This window comes from Myotis brandtii, unplaced genomic scaffold (genome assembly GCF_000412655.1).
Source record: "Myotis brandtii unplaced genomic scaffold, ASM41265v1 scaffold266, whole genome shotgun sequence".
In the NCBI taxonomy this organism is placed as follows: Eukaryota; Metazoa; Chordata; class Mammalia; order Chiroptera; family Vespertilionidae; genus Myotis; species Myotis brandtii.
Window position 1 is genome coordinate 31799 of NW_005360124.1, and position 14352 is coordinate 46150.

Consider the following 14352-nt stretch of genomic DNA (forward strand, 5'->3'; position numbering starts at 1 on the left):
AGAGAGGGCGGGAGGAGGGAAACCGGGCACAGTCTGTACAGTGGCACAGTGGTCTCCCAGTCCAAATACGGAAAAAGAAACCGACAGGTAGCTGAGATATACATGCAAATCGATATGCAAACCTCAGGACCAGGACAGCGAGCTGCCTTTTCATGCAGCCTGTGAGTCCAAAGCCTCACTCTCCGAGTTTACAGGAGAAAGAACACCTTTGCACTTAAAAACAGACCGATAAACGGAATCTCTCACCTTTCGGAGTCTTGCGAGGAGACCTGCTACATGCTCGTGCTGCTCCGACCGGGCGAGATCTTCTGCTGTCTTCCCATCCTGTCGGAGAAAAATGATTAGTTTCCTTCCTTCTCAACAGAGAGTGTGCGTTCCACACGCCCTTTCCGTCATCGGAGGCAGAAACAGAACAGGAGGCAGAAGCAAAGACAGTGGCCAGACAGAGCGCATCGGGCTTATTCCCTCTCAGGGAAATCCTCATTTCACTTGACTGTGCAGGGAGGGAAGAGAAGTTGGAAGAAGTCGTGCATTGGTGTTCTGAGGTCCAATAGTGAGGTGCCTCAGGCCGCCCCCCCCACTCCTTCATCGTACTCAGCACCTCGTTAGCAGGCAGACTACTTGGTGAACTGAATCCTTCTCCAATTAGGCAGACAATAAAGATGGTCATTAGACACCGAATTCCAGTTAGCATCAGCTAACATCTTAAAATACTTCCAGAGGCCAACCTCAGCACCGATGTCATGCTAGTTACTAGTCACTGCTGTGCATTCAAAGAAAGGTTTTGTTTAACAGACAAGTATATCCACAGACTTTCAGTGAATGTAAAAGAAGGATGTGAACAAATAAGGGGCCACATGTCAAACCTGACAAGCTCAGGGGAGGCCTGCACGGCGGTCTTACAAACTCAGACTGAACGTAACCACATAGGATGGACTGAAATTCAAAGGTTCTAACTAAAAGTGAGTCAGGGTGGGTAGTCCTATTTTAGGCCTGTATCTCCCCTGACAAAGGGCAATCTTTAGCTTAATTGAGCCTGTCTATTGTCTTTTTGCATCTATGATAGCGTACTTTTGGAATGTCAGAGTATCCCCTTTTTTCCAGGCCCCTCAGGGCACAATCTCCCACCACAGCACAGACCACAGAACCCTTCATTGTCATTGTTAATTATCCTCTACCCACCTATTTAAAAGAAGGATGTGTCTCTCCTTTTATTTTTTATCCAATCTCAGAGATTTCCACCTCCCACATGCCTAATCCTCCGGCATCCCTACTCTATCACCAATGGTTTCATGTGACATCCTTACATTTTCCTCCTTTGATTCTAATGTATAAAATAGGGTGCAAACTGCCATTCTCAGGAGCATTTTCTCAATCCATTGAGAATTTGATTCCTTGCAACTGTCAAGTTTGGTTCAAATAAACGCATAAGAATTCTTACAGTTTTGGACGCTCCTTACATCAACAGGATATAAATAAGGGCCCATGGATGGTACTTCGCTGTTTACTTTTTAATTAGGAAATTTCCATGGGGCTGCAGTTCCATACTACCCGAGTTCATTTGTTTCGTGCCATGAACGTGCAGGACGGTGGCTAACATTTCCTGAGCTCCTCCCAAGCATCGCCCTGGTCCAGCTCTCACGGCTTTGTGTGCACGACTCAGTCACTCATGGGAGGCGGGAAGTGCGGCTGTGCACAGGCTGCCCAGGAGGACACGAGGCTTAGGCCCTGTTCTGCTGCCGTTTTAGAAATCATTATACATTTAAAAGTAGAAACGACGAGGAGCAATTTCCACATAAATAAAAGCAACGTTTTTAGACAAGAAGAACAAGAAGCCTTTGGGCCTATCTCCCAGTGTTTAGCAGTAGCCAAGTCCCATTCCCACGGGAAGCTGAGAAACGCCCGTCTGTTCAGCAGCACACCTTCCCGTCTCTCACAGCCAGTCACTCTCTGAGCCACGCGTGGGGTCCCAGGCAACCAGTGTTGCTCAACCTCAGCATGACTGACATTTCGCACAGGGTCATGCTCATTGTGGGGGCCTGTCCCGTGCACCGTGGGATGTCTAGCAGCATCCCTGGCCTCACCTCTAGATGGCAGCAGCATTCCCCTTCTCCACTGGCAACACCCTCAGTGTCTCCAGCCACTGCCCAATGCTCCCCAGGGGCAAAGTGCCAGGTGAGAACCAGCACCTTGGGCTGAAGCTTGGAGCTCAGATGGGTGCTGGGAGGAGGCGTGTCTACAGTCCCGTGTCACCCCTCTCTGCTCCCTAAGATTCCCGAAAAGTGTCCAATGGGCAGGCGGGGCTTCTAGTTTGCTTTGGGGATGCATTAGGTGCCATGTCAGGACTCATGGCAAACTGGTTAGATCCTTACTGACATGGTAAGAAAAGGACTCAGCGGCTCCCAGACTCCACTGCACACGGGAATCACTGGGGTCTTTAAGAACCCCCCCCCCCGCCCCCCGCCGCCAGGTCTGGAGTGAGGGGAGTGGGGAGTGAGGGGAACTCACTTAAAAATAACTTTCAGGCCTGCTAGCAGAGCCAGGCTTCTAAACAAGAGACAGCAGCTCTCGTCAACTGTCGCCCACACACCCAGGGCCCCTTCCTCCTCCCTCTCCGACAGCCAAGGCACCTCCAGTGCCCTGCACGGAGGGGGAGCATTTAGGAAAGAACACACACATCTAATAAAACCGGCAAAGGCACAGTTACGTAACACGGGGAACAAAAAGGCCCCTGGGAGGCAGCAGCATTCCCGGCAGCGCGGGCCTGGCGAGAGGAGAGGAGGAAGCGGTGAGGAGATGTCACCCCGGCTTGTGTGGGCACAGGTTCCCGCACTGCAGTGCAGGGGCCGGCGCTCGGCAGCAGCTCGCCTGCTTCAGGTGCCGCTGCCAGGCCAGTCTTCACCCGAGGCCTTTTCCTGCCGGAAGGCTACTCACCGAGGTCAGCGCCTCCACGTTGGCGCCCGTCAGACAGAGGTAGCGGACCACGTCGAGAATCCCGTTGTTGGCGGCCAGGTGCAGGGGTGTGCGGCCATACTGCAAGACACAGAGAGGCCCCAGAGGGTTCTGACGATGTGCCCGAGGATGGCGGCCAGCCCACTGCCAGGGGTCTGGGACCCACCAGAAAGAAGCAGGAGGCGTGGCCTGCTTTTCCAGAAACTTGCATCTCCTGGAGGAGGCAAGCCAAGCACAACGTTCTCAAGTGTTTTTTCAGTTAAAAGAGTAACTTCAAAGGGTGAACGAGTGGGAGGCTTATCATAAGGTAATTAAGTCTCTTGCTGCGCTGGCATAAAGGAGGGTTCAGTCAGGGCTCAAGGGCCGGCCCCCAGGTTCCAGAAAGATCTGCACCACAGTTCACATTTAGACTCAACAAGGGACGAAGGGACGGGAGGACAGCCATTGAAGGCACACTAATGAGGTCATGCCCACCATTTAAAAAAAAAAATAATTTTTAATTGATTTCAGAGAGGAAGGGAGCGGGAGAAAGAGATAGAAACATCAGTGATGAGAGAGAATCATCCATCGGCTGCCTCCTGCACGCCCCCCAACTGGGGATCAAGCCCGAAACCCACACATGTGCTCTGGGCCAGAATCGAACCCGGGACCCTTTAGTCCACAGGCTGACACTCTATCCACTGAGGCAAACTGGCTAGGCATGCCCACCATTTAAAAAAAAATGTCCATGGTTCCCAAATTGTGTAACTAGGCACCTCCAGGCACTGCAGTCGATTCCTGGAGGCATGTTAAATACTTTAAATTTCTGATGAAACCAGCAGGTGGGACACCAGGTGAGCTACTAGCTCCAGGTAGTGAGGGTCTCAGCGTTGGGTTGTACTGTCTTCCTTTCACTGACACCAGCGGGGCCTTGGCGGTTACTGTGATAAGGAGCAAACGCATTTCGAGAAAATTAATGTTCAATCTGAGTCCAAGATGCGAGGAGCGGTGAGAACATCCCATTAATACATAATTGTGGTTATGTAAGAATGACATTAACCTATTCGTTTTCTTTCGATTATGTGAATCATTCATTGCAACGACTACTAACTTGTTAGGATATAAAGACTTACTAAGCTGTTTAGACTGAGCCACTTAATAAACAGAACTGTTAGGTATTTCTTTGGCCCTGGGGGAACCACGAAAAAATTACTGAGATACAACAGATGCTGGGAACCAAGAAAGTTAGGGTACCTCTGTCTTCTATTGCTTATTTGCAAATAAAGGTCTTTTTTGTTATGAAGTTAACACAGGTTCATTTGAAATGTCCCAGCAACATGGAAGGATAAACGGTAGAAAACAAAAGTCCTCCTTCCCCACTCACTCCCTCCCCTGCCCCTGCTCAGAGCTGGCCCTACTTAACACTCTGGGGCATTTCCTCCCAAGCTTTTACCTATGAATCCATAAAAGGACATACATTGTTTGAAAAGTCCAGACGTAATCACCCTCCAGATTCTATTCTGTCACCTGCTTCGTGCACCTAACAATTGGTTGTGAACACTTTTCCATGTGTCACTAAATCTTCTTTCGGACACCTGACTAATGCCCACGACATGGACATGCCACAGTCATTCGCCAGCCCACTGCGGAGGGACACTGAAGGCCGTCCCACTCCTTGCCACTGTGAATAACCCTGCAAGGTGTGTGCCTGTTTATGTTTTGTCTACTGTTACCTTCTAGAGCGACTTAGAGAGCAGCACCCTCAGTACCTACACCACATGTCAGCTACGGGGCCTCCAGACAGCCCCTAAACACACACTTATGCTCCCCTCGGTCTGCAATGCAGTCTCCCCTCTTCATCTGTCAAACTCCCAATCATTTTAAGGGATTGCCCCTGAAAAGCTTTTCCTAGTTTCCTTAATGTCCAGATGTCAGCGTTTCCATAGCGCCTGCGCGTCTGTCATTGCCGTGATTGAGACATGAGATGCTATTACATTGAGAAGCAAAAATAAAAGAGAGAGAGAGAAGCAGCTTGAGGGCAAGATATATCACCCTGCTCCCCACAAGCTCCCTCCCACAGGCCGGGCACAGTGCTGCCTGAGCTGGGCAGCGATAAACACCTGATGGGCATGAAATCCTCTCTCACGCTCCTGATGCACGTGTGTGCGCATCTGTGTGTACATGTGCTTGTGTACCACACGCATTCTCTCAACTGAGGAGAAGAGGCAACACAAAAGGAATGAAGAGTTAAGGGCTGTGTGCTCTGCATTGTCTAGTTCCCGCTCACGTGTTCCCTAACATGGCCGTGTTCAACAGCCACTCTCCCGATTTTCATTCGAGAAAAGCGAAGACTAAGAACTGTCTATTACACCATGAGTGTGGAAGGTAGTGACGAGTTCCTGTCACATCCTGGTGACAGGGGTGGCATCTGAATGGCATTTTTATCTCTGGGGGAACGGAATCCAAGGAAGGAACAGGCACACCACAGGGCAGGAGCGACAGTCTGCCTGCAGGCGTGGGCTGTCACTGTGCCATGTCCAAAAATCCTGACAGCCAGTGACTAGGGTGAGTCCATGGGAAGCCAGTTTTCTGGGGGAAATAATACCTTCCTCTTACCTTCCTGCACATCTTTTAAGCTCCTCTAGAGTCCCGGTTATCTTTCCAAAAAACCCAAAAGGAATAGAGAAGCAAAGCTGACACCAGCCCTTCTGAAGGCGGGAGACCCACGAAGTCGCTGTGGGCTGAGCCTGGCGCTGAGGGCAGCGGGGACCTGCCTGCAGGTCCAGAACCTGGAGCTGCTCCAGCAGCTGCTGCGCCAGGCGGGCTCTGAGGAACGGGCTGAACTTCGCTGCTGATTCCAGGAGGTTGAAATTGTGCAGCTAATGAGTTTTCCTCCAGCTGAGCTCAACTCTATGACAAAATCATCGACGGAATGCCCTGTATGTGCCATTGCTGGGCTGACATAGTAACAATACAAGTTTATGTTGGTGTGTATGAACTACCACGGCCATCTAAATGTCGGCGCTTCCTAATGAGCCCCCCCCGCCCCGAAATGTTGAGGCTTTCCTATGAAATGAACCAGTTGTTTTTTCTTCTTCTTCTTTTTTTTTTCTTCTTTCTTAAATATATTTTTATTGGTTTCAGAGACGAAGGGAGAGGGAGAGAGAGAGAGAAACATCAATGATGAGAGAGAATCATTGATCGGCTGCATCCTGCACACCCCACACTGGGGATTGAGCCCGCAACCCAGGCATGTGCCCTTGACTGGAATCGAACCTGGGACCCTTTAGTCCGCAGGCCGACGCTCTATCCACTGAGCCAAACCAGCCAGGGCTGAACCAGTTGTTTTTAATCATGAAAGTCTACGATCTTTCTGGGCATTTTATAGAGCATACTTAACAAACGCACTATTTTGCACCGAGGCATGAGGCGAATACCCGGTCCCTCCTAATTGGTGAGACATGGTGTTCGTACGCCTCAGCCGGCAGACAATGGCCAAGTCTAAATGTATTCAAATGAGTGCCCCGATGTTCCTTGAAGCCGCTTTTTACTCATTTAAAGACTCCTAGAAGGAAAGCCAAGGTCTTGATGCTTCTTAACATTACATTTGGCTTTCCCCTTAAGCCACTTACATAACTGACTTGGCAAGATTAGAATGGGATAAACTCAGAAAGCAACCAGCAGCTAATGGCTAATGCCTTTTAATATTTCTAGAATGTGAAGGTTACCAATTTCAACTTCCACTAGAATTAATCACATAATATGCAACAGAAATAATTTTTTTGGTAGAAGTATAATTTTCTGCCTGTTTCAGATTTTAATTCTTTTACCTCAAACAAATCATAATGAAATTTTTCTGGCATCATCCCTGCCATTTATAAAACAACATTTCCCGCCCGAGCCGGTTTGGCTCAGCGGTCAGAGCGTCAGCTCAGGGACGGAAGGGTCTTGAGTCCTTGGTTGCAGGCTTGATCCCCAGCCCTGGTTGGGGCACGTGGGCGAGACAACCAATTGATGTGTTTCTCTCACATCGATGTTTCTCTCTTCCCCTCCCTTCCACACTCTCTAAAAATCAATGGGAAAAATATCCTTGGGTAAGGATTAACCAAAAAAACAAAACAAAAAACAAACAACAAAAAAACATTTCCCACAATTAATCAAAATAACTTTACTTGGACTTTGTTTTTAACATTATCTTCACAGAATAGTGCTTGCCATTCATACAGTCACAGGGTCAAAACCAACTGAATAGTCAACTGTTCTATCTGATTTGGTAATGAAAATCTAGATGGCATTTAGGGGAAGGGGAAGTGTTAGCTAACTTCTAAAAGTCAACATAATACCATTTAAAAAACCCACCTAGGAACATGAAATTATTTATTTGCATTTCTCTTTTATTCACCAAATAATAGCATCCTCTTGGTCTTAAAAATTTATTTAGCACAAAAAAAAGGTGTAATGAACTTCTGACCATAAAACTCTCTGTGGGGGTAAGCTAAGGGGAGAAATCTGGTCCTAGAAATCCCAATCAAATCAGAACTCAGGAGGTGTTTTCCTGAAGACTCAGAGCTCCAGAGAGACACCCCAATTTTGTACCACGTTCTCGGATTCCTCTACAAGTGGACGGTTTCTGTGTCTGTCTCTCAATGCCCATATGTAGTAACCAGGTTAGGCAGGAAGTACTTATTAATGCAATAATTTCTGTTACTCTACAAAACTATTCAAAAGTCATATGTAAGCTATGACTGAAAGTGGAGAGCCACATGAACAAGAACATGGCCCGTCCTAGCCTGTTTGGCTCAGTGGATAGAGCATCAGCCTGCGGACTGAGGAGTCCCAGGTTCGATTCCGGTCAAGGGCACATGCCTGGGTTGCAGGCTTGATCCCCAGTTGGGGGTGTGCAGGAGCCAGCTGATCAGTGATTCTCTCTCATCACTGATGTTTCCATCTCCCTCTCCCTTCCTCTTTGAAATCAATAAAAATATATTTAAAAAAAGAAAAGAAAAAGAACATGGCCCTAGCCAGTTTGGCTCAGTGGATAGAGCTTTGGCACGAGTACTGAAGGGTCCTGGGTTCGATTCTGATCAAGGGCACGTACCTTGGTTGCAGACTCGATCCCCGACCCTGTTTGGGGTGCTTGTGGGAGGCAACCAATCAATGTGTGTCTTTCACGTGGATGTTTCTCTCTCTCTGTCTCTCCCCCTCCCTTCTACTCTCTCTAAAAATCAACGGAAAAATATCCTCAGGTAAAGAGTAACAAAAAAAAGAAAAAGAAAAAGAAAAGGTCCACAGGAGGAATACCGACTGAACAATGAAGAGATGCAAAGAGAATCTGAACAACATCCGGAAGCAGGTCAGTAGGCCCTTCAGGGGTCGTTCTCTCCGCCTTACCTTGTTGGAGATATCCAGATCGCAGCCGGCCTCGCAGAGGGCCACCACAATGGGCACGTTACCGTCCTTGCAGGCCACGTGGAGGGGGGTGTTGCCGTGCCTGTCTTGGAAATCGACGAAGCTTCCCTGGCTGAGCAGAGTCTGGATGACCTCCATCTGACACCGCCTCACAGCGAGATGAAGAGCGATGTGTCCATCCTGCAACAGACACCAGGGCCATGAGCACTTCCACTGGGGCACGTGGGCCTGGCCTCGCCCTTCCGGCCGCCACCGGGCTGGGTTTAATTGGCAAAGGCTCCCTACTGCAAAGGCTGAAGGAGGATCAGAAACCACACATTTACTCCTGGGGAGCGGGGGAGAGGCTCCATACATTCCACTCTGCATAATCAGACTCTGCTGACCATCGGCGCGGTTAATCTAGGCTCGGCCAGTGCAACCGGGTGGAAAGACTAGACGCTGCTTTTTGTCTCTGCCTGTGCAGGATGGAAGTAACAGGCCTCCAATGGCCCGTTTTCTCAGGTAGTTGAAAGATACCTTTAAGAACATTCGCTCAGCAATCTTTACACCCGGAGAAGCTGCGAAAGTGATGCGAAGGGATTTGCTCCAGGGCTGTCATATGTATGAAAAGCAAAGATGACATGCTTACTCTCTGTGTCCCACCAAAGACCAGCCTGAGGAGTCCTTGTACCTTTTATAGAATCCCTGGTGAGCAGAGGTATTGAGTTCAGGAGCTGGTAGAGGGTTTTAGAAACATTTCTTAATCTCAGCACATTGACTGACATTTTGGTCCTATCCTGTGAGTCGGAGGATATAAGAGGCATCACCAGTCTTTATCTACTAGATGCCAGCAGTAACGCCCGTGACAACCAATAAATGTCTCCAGTCATTGCCAAATGTCCCCTGGGGCAAGATCGCCCCCAGTTGAGAACCATTTCTCTGTACCAGGAAAATACTCCACAAATGGCTGTTACTAAATTAACTACAGTGTCCAAGTCTAACTATATACGGCAAGATCACGGCCTCATTTTAAGTACGAGCTCACAATAAAAACAGATCACGTTGAATTTGCTTAATTAAAAATCGACACCTGGTCTAGATTGAGTTTCTACAAAATAGCAGGTGATGGAAATCAATAAGCCACCTATTTCTTTGTTTATCTACCAATTAATAGTGCACTGCCAATTTTAGCCCTAAATGCGGATTGTCTTGGGCTCAGCGATCATCACTGTACCTGCTCCCAGCTAAAATAAAAGAGACCCGAGACATCTGATCAATTCATAAATTTTGCTACATGCCACAAGTGAATATTAATTATTAAACAGAATCTAGAAAAGTTCACAGAATCTTTGGAACAGAGAAGAGAAAGGATAATTACAATTTGCTGCATTCAAGTTCCTCTTGGGTAAACTCACTGCAGAAGGCTTGTGGTCCCTCCAGCCCCCCCCAGATCACTTCTCGGCGAGTGTGATGCATTCACCCGCAACGCACCTTGTCAGAGGCATTCAGGTCGCCTCCGTGTTCGGCCAGACACTCCACGATGTCGTGGTAGCCCCTGGCGGAGGCTGTCAGGAGGGGCGTCTCTCCTTCTCGGTTCTTAATGTTCACGTTGCAGCCGGCTTCACACAGGGCTTTGGCCACAGAGTAGTAGCCGTGCCAGGCAGCACAGTGCAGGGGGGTTTCTTCTTCCTGCCGAGGCGACAGGTGCAATAACATGAGAGAAAGTGCAGGCCAGGCGAGAGTCCCCGCTGAACCCGGCAGCAAAGTCAAGGCAATGGAGAGAGTGAGCAGACAGCTACTGGAGTGAAACACGAGTCTGAAATTAATAGACACAGGCCTCTCCTTCATTGGTTTTGTCTCCTCAACGCTTGTGCGTTGGATGCATGTGGCATTGTCAGCATCTGAACGACGAAGGACGTCAGGAACCCACTGGAACCGACAGCTCAGCGCTTCTGAACAATCGAGCCCCCGTGCAGGTGGAATTTTAGCATCTTTCTTACAAAAGTGCTACGTTTACTTCATCTGAGGTTACTGACGGTAGGAGAGCACTTCTTTGAACAAGAATTCTCATGACACTCTTGATGCCTCACCATGTCTGCCATGCATTTGACAAAGATGAGTCACATAATAAACATATTATTGCTGAGGCAAATAAAAGTAATGGAGGTAACCGTGTTGTAATAGTCAAAGAGAGGGCTGGCTGTGGGGTCTATAGGGTTGGAAGGCTGTATATTCATGGTCAGCATCATTAGACACGTATGTCCGCCTACACAAGGCCATTGGAGTTAGTGGTTACTGACAGGGATGCTGGAACCAGACCCTGTGGTTTCGAATCCCAAACCCTAGCTCTCCCACTTATGAGCTGTGTGAGCCGGGGCAAGATACTGAACCTCTCCCTGCCTCCATTTTCTCTTCTGTAAAATGAGAATGACAGTAACAGTAATAACAACTCATAGGGTTGTCCAGAGGATTAAATAGATGGATGTTAGGTGGTGTTTCTGTTTGAGGCCCGCCCTCTGGAATCGAAGCAGAAACTTGGATAAAACTGGGAGGACTGGGCCATGTCATTGTCTGCCTGTACATCATGCAGAGAGCAGAAGGAAGGGAGGACACCAGCTACCATGACCCACCTTGTCCTGGAAATTGGGATTGGAGCCAAAGCTGCACAGTAACTGAACCACATCGGCGTGGCCGTAGCGAGCCGCCACGTGCAGGGCTGTCTCTCCAGACTGCAAAAGAAACGGCCAGAGATTCAGAGTGCCCGGGAGCAGGCTGTGGGGACTGGAAGGCATAGGACTGGAGGCCCGGCCACACACACCTGGCTCTACTTCCTTCCTTTGGGGGGTTCCCACCTCCCTCTGTCCAGATGGTGCCTGGGCCAGGGGCCCTGCGGGTGGCGTGTCATCGCGGAGCTGGTGTTAAACCCATACGCCGGGCTCACCCTGTTTGTCATACAACCTCAGGTGAGACGGCTTTCCTTGGTCTGTGATGGCTGTTCTCACACTTATCTACTGCTGCTTCCAGCTATGTGATTTCTTTAAACACAAAACTCCTTTCTTTAATATTAGGTTCATCACCCAGCAGATATGTAAAGAGACAGTTTTATTAACTAACATGTTTCTGATTTCATTGTAGGGTGGCGTGTCATTGCGGAGCTGGTGTTAAACCCATACGCCGGGCTCACCATTTGTCATACAACCCCAGGTGAGATGGCTTTCCCTGGTCTGTGACGGCTGTTCTCACACTTATCTACTGCTGCTTCCAGCTATGTGATTTCTTTAAACACAAAACTCCTTTAATACTAGGTTCATCACCCAGCAGATATGTAAATGGACAGTTTTATTAACTAACATGTTTCTGATTTCATTGTCCATGTTTAGAATCTCATTTCTTATACTCCCAGAGATTTTAAAACATCACTATGAGCTTTCAGTGAATTAGTAATAGAAGCAACTTCCTTAAGGTATTTTATGTAGAGCTGCCAAAAAACCCATCAGAATAAATTAATTAAAACACAGCAAAACGAGATACCTTATCGCCACCTGACAGAAAAAGGCCATGATAAACACACTTGTCTATGATGTGAATGTCGTTCTTAGATGGGTGCAGGGCACAATCCATACGACTGTGTGTGGCAGCTCTGACCGAACGTGACACCTTATACGGCAAGTGTTAGAAGCAGAGATGGGATGCACAGTAGGACCCATCCTGGGTGAGAAGGTAGGAATCCTCGGGGCAGGTGCAGGACTGTGGGATGGACTGAATGAAACCCGAGTATGTGAAAGGAAGGTATCTTGCTAAGTCAATAATTTTATAACCTCTGTGCCCCCCAAAGCTTTACTTTACATGCCTTACTTTACATGCCTTACTTTACATGCCTTACTTTACATGCATTACTTTACATGCATTACTTTACATGCATTGCCTCATGAATCCTCCTAGTGCCGGTGACTGTAAGGTCAGCACTGTCAGCCACTTCAGAGATGAAGAGTGTGGTCAAGAGACACGCACATGGTGAGCCAATGTGAGGTTCAGGACTCGGGTCTCTTTCTGGCTGTCCTTCTACTAGAACTTAGGGTTTTCATGTAACTCATGCAAATTAATTCACGGCTTGCGTATCATGGCAACTGTCTGGCAGATTTCAGCTAAAAGCAGATTTTAACATTAGACCAAGCCACCGGCAAAAACAAATTTCTAGATTAAATTCTCTGTAGGAAGATTTGGGTCCCGAATCCTTGTTCTTTGGCTCCTGATGTGCGTGACAAGACCAAGCTCAAATGCAGCCGTTTGTTACTTCCCCCGTCCCTAAGAAAAGCGGCCTTACCTTGTCTTTAACATCCAAAGGGCATTTGTTCTCATGGAGAAATTTCAAGGTGTCCACGTGGCCGTGCCGAGAGGCCCAGTAGATGGCATTGGATCCACCCTGTGCAGAAACCAGCGTGGAGTCACACTTCCAGAGCTGAGGGATCTGAATGCACGTCACTCAGACACACTCTACTCCCCTTCCTCCGTGACGGCAAACTCCACGGAAGCACCTTCCATGGGGAACAACCTCCTCTCCCACCCCCCCCCCCCCCTTTCATTTATTTTTGCATAGGGATCGAGGTCATGTGAAATGCTAGCATTCCGGGGAGCTGGGGGGCGGGGATAAGGGAGCTCTGTGTATTATCTTTGCAGATTTTTTTGGCAACTCTAGAATTACATCAAAATAAAAAGTTGTTTCTCTTTTCTTAAAACCTTCACTTGAACCTCTGGTTGGAAGTCCCTATATTGTCAAGGGCCAGATCTAGTCCTTTTACAGCTCTGTTGAAAGTCTCTGGAAGCGGAGGACAGGTCCTTTATAATGACTATTAGCTGTTAATCAATGTGCCTACACTTCCAATGCGATTTACACCTCAGAGCATATCATCCTTCCCTGTGGCCCTAATAAACCAGCGGGCAAATGCATTTCTGGTGAGACGAATTAGACAATGAAAACTTTCCCAACTGTGACATCTTACAATAACACTGTTTAATAAGTGATCAGTGAGGAGAAACATCTAGGGTAGTGAACAAGGAATGGCTGATACCCAAAAACAGAGCCCAGAGAAAGATCAACGTTTTCCTCTTGCTTTACAACACCTGTTAGCTTGGACCAGGCTACTTCAGCAATTCAGCTTCCCTTGCAGGAAACTGAAGTAGAGATACATGTTATTTTCTCTGTTACCTCTAAGATCAGAGGCATCTGGGAATACTTAAAAAATTAATTTATTTGCAATAAGACAGAATGATACCTTATCCTGGACATCGATTCTTGAGCCTCTTTTAATAAGCAACTGTAGCATTTGAATGTTTCCACAGCCAGCAGCAATAAGTAACGGAGGCGTCCCATGCTGGAGTAGGCAAGACCACAAAACAAAACTATTTTTCAGGTTTGGTAGGAAAAAAATGCCCGAATTATCATTGCTATCCCACACACCTTCCTGTCTCAACAGGTGCGTAAGGACTGCTACATAACAGGAACGGAGGACAGTCAGAACACAGCATGCTTCCTCTTTTGGTTTCACAATCAAAAGGTAACATTTTCATTTGTGGGATGAGTCCTTTAAATTTTCATGGTTAGCCCTAGCTGGTTTGGCTCAGTGGACAGAGCGTTGGCCTGAGAACTGAAGGGTCCTGGGTTTGATTCTGATCAAGGGCACATGCCTGGGTTGCAAGCTCGATCCCCAGTAGGGGGCGTGCAGGAGGCAGCCGATCAATGATTCTCTCTCATCATTGATGTTTCTATCTCTCTCTTTTTCCCTCTCCCTTCCTCTCTGAAATCAATAAAAATAAAAATATTTAAAAAAAATAAATTTTCATGGTTAGAGGTGTAATTGGTGCATGTGGAATGGCCTTGCATGAAGAAAGGCACTGAATGCAAAAAGACCTTATGTCTAAGTCATTTCACACTCTACACAGAGCTTTTCCACAGTATGGAGCTTGCAACTAGAAGGGAGAATGAGGAAGTAGACAGGGTCTCTCCCCCTGGGACTTGGAGGTGCATAGTCCCAT

At 47.8% G+C, this 14352-nt stretch overlaps 1 protein-coding gene across 2 annotated transcripts in view; it reads right to left on the minus strand.

The window, feature by feature from the left end:
* DAPK1 (death-associated protein kinase 1) overlaps nucleotides 1-14352 on the minus strand; it is a 164173-nt gene that overhangs the window by 27577 nt on the left and 122244 nt on the right. For both annotated transcript variants that reach the window (XM_005868255.2, XM_014541237.1), the window contains exons 13-19: nucleotides 13593-13691; nucleotides 12644-12742; nucleotides 10950-11048; nucleotides 9811-10008; nucleotides 8323-8520; nucleotides 2935-3033; nucleotides 247-324 (exon numbers count right to left, since the gene is read on the minus strand). In XM_005868255.2, coding sequence (XP_005868317.1) covers nucleotides 247-324; nucleotides 2935-3033; nucleotides 8323-8520; nucleotides 9811-10008; nucleotides 10950-11048; nucleotides 12644-12742; nucleotides 13593-13691 — 870 coding nt within the window. The remainder of the gene's footprint in view (nucleotides 1-246; nucleotides 325-2934; nucleotides 3034-8322; nucleotides 8521-9810; nucleotides 10009-10949; nucleotides 11049-12643; nucleotides 12743-13592; nucleotides 13692-14352) is intronic.